This window comes from Lipophrys pholis, assembly GCF_963383615.2.
Source record: "Lipophrys pholis genome assembly, chromosome: 2".
Taxonomy (NCBI): domain Eukaryota; kingdom Metazoa; phylum Chordata; class Actinopteri; order Blenniiformes; family Blenniidae; genus Lipophrys; species Lipophrys pholis.
Window position 1 is genome coordinate 38,727,677 of NC_137636.1, and position 10,851 is coordinate 38,738,527.

Here is a 10,851-nt window from a genome sequence, read left to right on the forward strand (position 1 = left end):
ATGAACAGACAGAACCAGACTTTTAAGTTGTTTGATATTTATAACTTCAGTACAAACATAAAATGTCTGAGACTAAGAACTGTGTGACGATCGTAATCTATCTTCTAATTAAATTTTTTTCTTTTCTTTAGTGACATCCTGCAAAACCTTTTTCTGGACGGGATTATCATGTTGCTTGTGGGACTTCAGGCTCCGGATGATGGAGTGGTCGCTGTGCACCGCCACTGAGGACTAAGGACGAGACTCCATCACATCACACAGTGATCCATCTTCTTTGGGATCACTCTCCTGCCAACCAGCTTCACAAACTCTCCTCCTCAGTATCCCATCAGGAATCCCTGCAAAGGAACCAGGGCCCAGAGGTCAGGGGTCAGGGGTCAGGGGGTCGACGGGCTGAGGGATAGTGCACAGATCTTTAACTGGCATTTCAGCATGTGGTCCATTGATCCCCACTGCATTCTATTATAATGCGCAAATGGATGCTGACATGGAACCTTCAAAATCTCTGGTCTGGACTCTACCTGCACGCCATCTTCCTGTTTGGCAGTGTGTGTGTGGTCTACAGTGACTGCACTCCAGAGCAACTCGCTGCTATCATGAACTGCTCCAAGCACGAGCGCCACACCAGGAACTATGACTACATGGAGGGAGGAGACGTTCGCATTCGACAGCTGTTCAGTCGCACGCAGTGGTTCCTCACAATCGATGACTCTGGCAACATCAACGGGACTTCAGATCCCACCAACTGCCACAGTGAGTGTCTCGTTCTGTCTGCTGGGTACATGTCAAGCTGTTCAACACTGGTTCTTTGTAGTGAAAAGGATGGTATCCATGTGAATTCCCTTCAATATGTGTAAAATGAAATCTTTTCCTTGGCTCATGAAAGTGACAGCATTTGGAGGTGTTATCATCCAGAGTTCACCACACACGTCTCAGTTTGAGCAGACAATGAGAGCGTAGGCCAAATCAAGCAGGTGGGGGTTTGGCTGATTAAACCTCAGGCTGAAATGAAGAAAAGCAAACCCTGCTGGACACCGATGGGTGCCAGCCATTTTATTCAAGGTGGCACAGGCTCCTGTTTGTTCAGATAAAATCAAGAAACTCAAACAGAATCACAATGACAAACAAATAACAACATTTTTAGAATATGAGAAGATAAATGATGAATCAATGAGAAAAAACAACTCAATCAAACAAGCCTGATGTTTTGTATCAAAAATGATTAGTTTACAAACTAACAATAAAATATATCGTATGAATCTTCCAGGTTACTGTGATAGATAGATAGAGATAGATAGAGAGAGATAGAGAGAGAGAGAGAGAGATATAGAGAGAGAGAGATGGATCGTCGCTCTGATTTGTCAAAGTTGTTTTCAGATGTGACTTGACCTCTCTGCCCTGATGAGGATGTTTCCAGTAGTTATCGTTTCCTCCTATCTGACACTGTGGCTGCAGCTGGAATGTTGGCTTGAAGGCGAGATGCCTCGCAGAAAAGATGCTTGTGCAACAACTGGCAATGAAAGACAGAAAAATTGAAACGCCCACATGTGGCTGGCGATCGCACGCGAGGAGCACACACACAAATTCAACCAATAATCCCTTGATGAGACCAGCCCAGCGCAGATGGATGTGTAATAAATCAGTGATTCACTGTCTGAATGAACCAGAACTCCTGAGAAAAGGATTGTATTCAGGCTTTTCCTTTTATAAAATCAAAAGAACAACAACAAAGCACCCAGAGAATATAAAAAGAAAAAGCAGAAACCAAAACACAAAACTTGAAGCCGACTTATTTTTGGCTTTAACATTCCTCGAGTCTCTCTAACAGAAATATAGACTTTCCTTCAGTAAAGTCATGTGAAGCCTCATACAAGTGTTTTGTCTCTGCAATGGATTTAAAACGATTGTTTGGATGAAGATTCAAAATATCAGTACTGCGCTGTTTCTAACTGATCTAATCTCCGCATTCTTGGAATAAAATCACTAAACAGTTTAATTCTTTCACGTAGTAACTGACTGAAATGATGGCATCAATTGATTTTGAGTTTAATAAAATCATAACAATATTTGTTGAATGAGCAGTGTCGCCACAACAAAATGCCCAGAAGCCAGCTGTGAAGAAGACTTTAAGACAGATAGCATTTAATATGAGCCAACAGCTTCCTCAATTACTGCTAAATCTGTTTGTGAGCTGGAAATTCACATTGTTTGATCAGAATTTGATTTGATGCTTTTTATGTGTTTGCATATAATTCAGACCTGCTGGAATTACAAATAGTTTAGTTTGACACAGTTTGTGAAAGGTGCTATAGAAATAATGTTCTATTCTAAATATCTCTGCCACATCTTCACCAGTGAACGGAAACAAAAAGCACAGCAGCGTTTGGAGAAAACCAAAATTAGGGATTTCAACAAAGAAGTTTATGAATACAGAAAACTTGTTTAAGCTGACGATAGTCAAAGCATTAACAATATGAAAGCTCATGCATATGTTCATGCAAAACATTTAGAAGAATCAGCGATTCAGAAAATGAGAAGCACCAACATGAGAGTGTTCAGAGATTCAGTCGGCGGTCAAAGAGAAAAGAAACTGGGCTATTGAGAATGAGCAAACAGTCAAATATCAAACCAAATATCAAGTGCCAGCAGAACACAAACAACATTCCATGATTGGGAGACTGCCATCTGTTTGTGATCTAGCGAATGCTGAAACGGAGCTGCTCAATGTCGCACTGACGAGCTCTAATAGAGCACTTCCCTTTTTTCTTCGTGGCTGTCGAGTAGGAATTCCTGCAGAAACTGTCAACAACACTTAAAAGTCACTGATCACAACCTCTTTGATAACCCTGAACAGAAACGTTTTCATTTCTCTCTCACATCATTCATGGTGTTGAAATAGCTGAAGTATGACGATCTTTGACCGAAGATGATACGATGATTATTGGATTAATATTTAGGACTCTGCCAATTTAATGACTTAACAGAATTCAAAAGCAAAACATTTTGTCACTCCAAACTCCTCATAGATATTCAATTAGTTCCTCCACTTATAAAGGAAGGGAAACATTTTGCTGTAACTACTTTAAATAATGTTCATAGGAGTTGCTTCAGCTTGCATCGCCGGCTTTTCTGTTATATGACAACAAGTTCAGCCTTTTTACATGTTTTCATAGTGTCTTACGAGACTAAATTAAATGTATTGCAGCATTAAAGAAAATCGGTGCGATATTCTTTCACCTGAGAAAATTCTTACAAACTGCTGCTTCTTGAGTAAGGTAAGAAAAAAATCTCCAACAGAAGAGTTTAGAATGAGTGCTGTTCATGTCCACGGATTTGAAGGGCATGTCTATAATGTCGCGTGCAAAGCTTAAGTAAGGAGGCCGTTTTCTCAATCCCAGGGGAGGGAAGCCTAATCTGTCTCCCATATGTGCAGTGGCATAGGCTGTGGTTTGTGTAACGGCCACCCAGGCCAGTGAATGAAGCCAGCTGATTAGTCACAGGAGCCTCCATCTCCTTTCCTAATGAAGATGGATGCTGAGTGCAGTGAGGAGCTGGAGGGAAGGATGGATGCTGACAGTGTCTGATCTGTCCTGTTATACGTCTCACTTGTCTCTCTGTTTGACTGCCTGGCAGGTATCCTGGAGATCAGGACCGTGTCTGAGGGGGGGGTCCTGGCCATCAAAGGTGTGAAGAGCCAGTATTACATCTCCATGAACAAGGCTGGACAGCTGCAAGGCAAGGTAGGAGCATTCTGCAGGGAGACAAGTCTCATTCAGGACTCAGGAGAAGCAATACAAGCAAGTGCAGATCTTTAAACTTGAATCATCCACATCAACTCATCGGACATTAAATTAGAGCGTCGGCTCATTACAAAAACTATCCTGTTTTTCCCCTGCAGAGGATCTACACCGAAAACTGCAACTTCAAGGAGGTTTTCCTAGAAAACTACTTCAACGCTTATTCCTCCACAAAATGGACTAAAAATGGCAAAGAAATGTTCATTGCCTTGTCTCAGAAGGGGAGGCCGATGAGAGGGAAGAAAACCAGGAGGGAGCATGTCGCATCTCACTTCATCCCCATTAAATGCAGGGAGGAGGACCGGAGAGTGGACTGAAACCAGAGAGACACCGGAGAGTGGACTGAAACCAGAGAGACACCAGAGAGTGGACTGAAACCAGAGAGACACCGGAGAGTGGACTGAAACCAGAGAGTGGACTGAAACCAGAGAGACACCGGAGAGTGGACTGAAACCAGAGAGACACCGGAGAGTGGACTGAAACCAGAGAGACACCGGAGAGTGGACTGAAACCAGAGAGTGGACTGAAACCAGAGATACACCGGAGAGTGGACTGAAACCATGAAACCAGAGAGACACCAGAGAGTGGACTGAAACTAGAGAGACACCGGAGAGTGGAATGAAACCATGAAACCAGAGAGACACCAGAGAGTGGACTGAAACCATGAAACCAGAGAGACACCAGAGAGTGGACTGAAACCAGAGAGACACCAGAGAGTGGACTGAAACCAGAGAGACACCGGAGAGTGGACTGAAACCAGAGAGACACCGGAGAGTGGACTGAAACCAGAGAGTGGACTGAAACCAGAGATACACCGGAGAGTGGACTGAAACCATGAAGCCAGAGAGACACCGGAGAGTGGACTGAAACCAGAGAGACACCAGAGAGTGGACTGAAGCCAGAGAGACACCGGAGAGTGGACTGAAACCAGAGAGACACCGGAGAGTGGACTGAAACCATGAAACCAGAGAGACACCGGAGAGTGGACTGAAACCAGAGAGACACCGGAGAGTGGACTGAAACCAGAGAGACACCGGAGAGTGGACTGAAACCAGAGAGACACCGGAGAGTGGACTGAAACCATGAAACCAGAGAGACACCGGAGAGTGGACTGAAACCAGAGAGACACCGGAGAGTGGACTGAAACCATGAAACCAGAGAGACACCAGAGAGTGGACTGAAGCCAGAGAGACACCGGAGAGTGGACTGAAACCATGAAACCGGAGAGACACCAGAGAGTGGACTGAAACCGGAGAGACACCGGAGAGTGGACTGAAACCATGAAACCAGAGAGACACCAGAGAGTGGACTGAAACCATGAAACCAGAGAGACACCGGAGAGTGGACTGAAACCAGAGAGACACCAGAGAGTGGACTGAAGCCAGAGAGACACCGGAGAGTGGACTGAAACCAGAGAGACACCGGAGAGTGGACTGAAACCATGAAACCAGAGAGACACCGGAGAGTGGACTGAAACCAGAGAGACACCGGAGAGTGGACTGAAACCAGAGAGACACCGGAGAGTGGACTGAAACCAGAGAGACACCGGAGAGTGGACTGAAACCATGAAACCAGAGAGACACCGGAGAGTGGACTGAAACCAGAGAGACACCGGAGAGTGGACTGAAACCATGAAACCAGAGAGACACCAGAGAGTGGACTGAAGCCAGAGAGACACCGGAGAGTGGACTGAAACCATGAAACCGGAGAGACACCAGAGAGTGGACTGAAACCGGAGAGACACCGGAGAGTGGACTGAAACCATGAAACCAGAGAGACACCAGAGAGTGGACTGAAACCATGAAACCAGAGAGACACCGGAGAGTGGACTGAAACTAGAGAGTGTTTCCTCTCCAGCAGTACGTTTGTTTTGTAACGTGATAGAATGTGTTAGATAGATGGATAGAAGGATAGATAGATAGATGGATAGAAGGATAGATAGATAGATGGATAGAAGGATAGATAGATAGATGGATGGATAGATGGATAGACTGAACAAAATATAAACGCAACACTTCTGTTTTTCCTCCTGTTTATCATGACGAGCAGATCTAAGATTTTTTCATTTTTCTTTTAAAGGCTCATAATCTGTAAACTTCACTTACTAGAGGTTCTCCAGCAGTACTACTCGTCCCCATACCTGGACTGACGTCCCAGAAGTGAAGACAGTCTGTCCTCTCTCTCCCTGGCTTGTTCCAGGTTATAAAAAGTGTGTTGCTCCAAGCAGCCAATCAGGAATCAAACCCTATATAGTGTCATCGGGGGTTTAGCCAATCCCAATCAAGGTAGGCCCTCCCTTTGACTCCTCCCACAATTAGGCAGCTCTGCTCTGGCACATGGCACCACCAGAGGAAGTACTTCCTCCTCTTCCCAAGATGGGCATGTGTGGGCGGAGCCAGTCCAGCTCACACAGACACAGCAGATTCTGAATGTAGCTCCTATGATCCAATATTCAAATGAGGAAAATCAAGGAGGAGCTAGAACCTTAGAATACTGAAGGTTTCTGGAGCGACCAGACCAGGAGGAGGAGGAGAACAGGAGGAGGAGGAGAACAGGAGGAGGAGGAGCAGAACAGGAGGAGGAGGAGGAGAACAGGAGGAGGAGGAGGAGGAACAGGAGGAGGAGGAGGAGGAGGAGGAGAACAGGAGGAGGAGGAGGAGGAACAGGAGGAGGAGGAGGAGGAGGATATGACTGTTTTAAATATAATTCTTAAATTAGTATAAGCTGTTGGTGAGCCCTTCCCCTTTGCCTCAGGCGACACTTCTCCTTCACATGGAGCTGATGAGGTTGTTGATTGCTGGTCCAGCTTCTTCACTGTGACCTGGTATCATCAGCCTCATCAGGAGCTGAAGGTCCTGGATTAAAAGGAATCAGGCCTCAGGATCTCGTCTCTGTATCTCTCTGCTTCCAAAATGACAATAAACTGCACCATGACACACACCTCCCCAGACCAACTCCACCATGGGCCCCTCCATCCTCTCCATCCCCTCCATCCCCTCCATCCCCTCCATCACCTCCATCCTCTCCATCCCCTCCATTCCCTCCAACCCCTCCATCCTCTCCATCCCCTCCATCCTCTCCATCCTCTCCATTCCCTCCATCCTCTCCATTCCCTCCATCCCCTCCATCCTCTCCATCCCCTCCATCCCCTCCATCCCCTCCATCCCCTCCATCCCCTCCATCCTCTCCATCCCCTCCATCACCTCCATCCTCTCCATCCCCTCCATTCCCTCCATCCCCTCCATCCTCTCCATCCCCTCCATCCCCTCCATCACCTCCATCCTCTCCATCCCCTCCATCCCCTCCATCACCTCCATCCTCTCCATCCCCTCCATCCCCTCCATCCTCTCCATCCCCTCCATCCTCTCCATCCCCTCCATCACCTCCATCCCCTCCATTCCCTCCATTCCCTCCATCCTCTCCATCCCCTCCATCCCCTCCATTCCCTCCATCCTCCCCATCCCCTCCATCCCCTCCATCCTCTCCATTCCCTCCATTCCCTCCATCCTCTCCATCCCCTCCATCCTCTCCATTCCCTCCATCCCCTCCATCCCCTCCTTGACTTCAGCAAAGCTCTCAGCCACCCTGCGTCACGCGCCATCCCCTTGTAGAGGGAAAACCAGGATTCACCCGGTGAGAACCCCTCGCCAACGTACCCGACGTCATCAACTGTGAACATCTGACTACTCAAGTCAGTTGGAAGGTCTCAGCGCCGTCAGGTGGAGACCCTGATGAAGACGACCAGCATGCAGATCAGCTTCCCTCAAACACTTTCTGACGTTTGGGGCAGAAATTCTTTGGAACGACTGTTACAGCAGCTGTTCGGGCAGCTTCTCTGAGACCATCCTGGAGGTGGAGAGGCTGGAGGTGGAGAGGCTGGAGGTAGAGGGGCTGAGGTGGAGGTGGATAGGCTGGAGGTGGAGAGGCTGGAGGTAGAGGGGCTGAGGTGGAGGTGGATAGGCTGGAGGTGGAGGTGGAGAGGTTGGAGGAGGAGAGGCTGGAGATAGAGGGGCTGAGGTGGAGGTGGAGAGGCTGGAGGTGGAGGTGGAGTTGGAGAGGCTGGAGAGGGTGGAGGTGGAGTTGGAGAGGCTGGAGAGGCTGGAGGTGGAGTTGGAGAGGCTGGAGAGGCTGGAGGTGGCGGTTCCGGTCTGGTGTGGTTCCACCTGGTCAGCAGATGCAGCCGGTTGGATGTCCTACTAAATTCTGTGAGGAAGATGGATTTTCCTGCTCATTAATACACATTTAGACAAATTTATGAACAATATTCAAGAGAAATGGGCCTTTTCTGTTCATAAAAGAGTCTTTGAGCTTTTGAGTTCTGCTGATGAAAAATGGAAGTGTTGGGTTTATATCTTTGTTAGGTACATATATTTCCTTTTTTGAACTGTAAGATGTAGTAAATACAGTCAGGACCGTATCTTTCTCTGAGAATATGACCCTGATGATGTGATGATCTGAACCCAGCCAGATCAACGGCTGTGAACAGCAGAAAGGTCCAGAACAGGCTTGAGCGGGATGTGCTGAAGCAAGCTGGACTTGTCTTTTCATGAACAAGTGCTCAGAGCACAAAACACAGAGGCACAGGAAGTAACACAGTATGTTCAGTGAAACTCGTGAGCACACACGACCATCCGTTTGTGAATTTTCTGTCTGTGCTTCATACACTGAAGAGCAGACGAGGGTTGAATGCACTGTAGCTGCTCACTGACTCCCAATTCATTATTAAGGTGGGATTTTGAAATGCAAAACTATTCTGCTGCTGCTGGACAAACATCTGGACTGAAACACAAAGTGAACAACATAATAATAAATGTGTATACCATGCAATATCTTTCTGTCAGAGTGAATAGTCCTGCACGAAAAAAGGTCACATATTTATTTGTAAAGAGAATTTTGTGAAGACATTCCTATTTTTATGAAGCATGAAATAATAATAATAATGATTATTAAAAAGAAAAGCCACTTAGGGTTTTTTGCTATATGGTAACTGTATTCCACATGATATAACTGCAATTTCTCAGTACTGTCAAATTACAATACCTTATCATGTACGGCTGTAAGTTATTTGTCTTCTTTATATAAAACTGATGAGATGAGTGTCGTGTCATTTGTTTTTGTGTGGATTGTTCTGCCTCTGCAACTGCCTCAGATTTGTTGACGCCAACAGACGATTTACAGTGTTTGTCCACTAGGGGGCAGCAACATAAACAGCATTGGGTTCAATTGGATCAGCTCATAGAAAAGGGTCCCTTGTTTGATTCTGCTTGGGGGCCTTTTAGTGTGGAGTTTGAATGTTTTTCAACAGTCCAAAAACAAGCATTTGAAATGAAATGGTCACTCTAAATTTACCATTGATTAATTTAATCAATTTCTATGATCACTTATACGTCCAGGGTGTCGTCTTCTTTTACCTGTAGTCAATGGAGATACGCTGCAGGCCCCCATCAGCCTGAAGTAGAAGTTTCTTAGGTTAATATGATAACATGACGAGTGTCTATTTAAACCTTCAGATGAAGAGTAAACACATGGTCTACCTTTACACTTAATATCCCACATCACATTTATTCTCACTGACTTAAATATGAATGTATTCATTCTAATTCAGTTTACCACAACAGCTCTGCCATAGATACTACTTTTACTTTGGGAATGAGTTGAAACTGTGTTTATTATTTCACTGAAAACTAGAAAGTTGAGCAGAAAGAATCCTGCTCACTGCAACAATATAAAGCACATTCGCAAGACCCTGGTAAATTATCAAGAATTATTGTAACTTTGGTTTTTAGTGAAACAAAGACAGGCTTGTTTTAAAAAACAGCTTTTTGGATCTGATTGGATTTTTTATTTTTTTAAATCATCTGTATTTTCCAATAATGTCAGCCAATAACGTTTTGGGAATCCCCCTAAAGCACACAATCCTGTGGAAAAAGGTCGTGCACTGCCATTTTTCAAATTCTGACATAAACTCAGTCCTCAAAACATTTTTCCAAACTTATGTAACTCCTGGACATAACAATAAATTAGTCTGATTTTGCCATTAAGAAGATTAAAAACACAAAAAGAAAGTCTTTAAGTCTTCCAGGGCATCATAAGGATAAGGGATGTTTAAATGTACAAGTCCAGGATCTTCTTACTCATTTTCAATGGAAAGGTTAAAAAAACAAAGATACGACCAAATATGTTATAAATATAAATAAATCAATATTTTATATTACAATAATTCTGAAAGACTCTTTTCTGTGTTGTTTAAAATTGGAGTCTTGTCAGTGCAAAAACAAAATCTCTGGCATGTTGGCATGGCGCCAGGCATTCATACTGGTACGTGTGCAGGCACTGCGGCGGCGGCGGCGGCGGCTCAGAGCGTGAGCTTCACCTTTTATCTGGGTTCACATCTGGCTTGGAGAACCTGTCAGATAACAAGACAGTGAAATTGAAAGAGCAAACCTCTGAAATACGTTTGACCCAAACAACATGTGAGCAAGGTGAAGGCTCCTGCCAAGTCACGCAAAGTTAGTCTGAGCAGATCATTTGTAACTTGCTCAGAATGTAAACACATCTCAGACTCAAGGCTGTGAATCCCCAGCAGGACGGCGGGAGGCTGAAGCCAGCGAGTGCGAGAGAGAAGTGTCACCGGCGTGGAGCTGCAGGCTTCCAGGAAGACAGACTTGGTTCAGTGAAATCATGTAAAATATGTTCAATACTTATTTCATGAGAATAGTGGGCAGCAATAACAGAGGAATTCTCCTGAACTGTCGCAGTGAAATACTGTCAATAAGTACACACCACTGGATGGTGCAAACAGTGAATCTTAATGTTTATTTTATGATATTAACTATGGAATATGGTAAACCAAGTGTCATCTTAATTCTAGTTAAATGAATCATATTATAACATCAAGTCCAATAACATCCCATAAAGTTGAAATCTATTAACTGACCCATTCAAAAGTATCAAGTAATTAGTTTCTTTGACCCACAAAGCAGCTGAAGAGTTACTGTGTCGTCAAAACGGCCTCCTGGGACAAAGAATGCTCCGATGACAACAATCCACTATT

The 10,851-nt window shown here is 45.0% G+C and overlaps 1 protein-coding gene across 1 annotated transcript; it reads left to right on the plus strand.

The window, feature by feature from the left end:
• Positions 1-324: 324 nt before the first annotated feature.
• On the plus strand, positions 325-4,114 carry fgf7 (fibroblast growth factor 7; the record flags this gene model as incomplete). The annotated part of the gene is made up of 3 exons (XM_080458634.1): positions 325-753; positions 3,634-3,740; positions 3,899-4,114. Exons 1-3 carry the CDS (start codon positions 468-470, stop codon positions 4,112-4,114), a joined length of 609 nt encoding a protein of 202 aa, XP_080314760.1. The 5' UTR covers positions 325-467.
• Between the last annotated feature and the right edge of the window lie 6,737 nt (positions 4,115-10,851).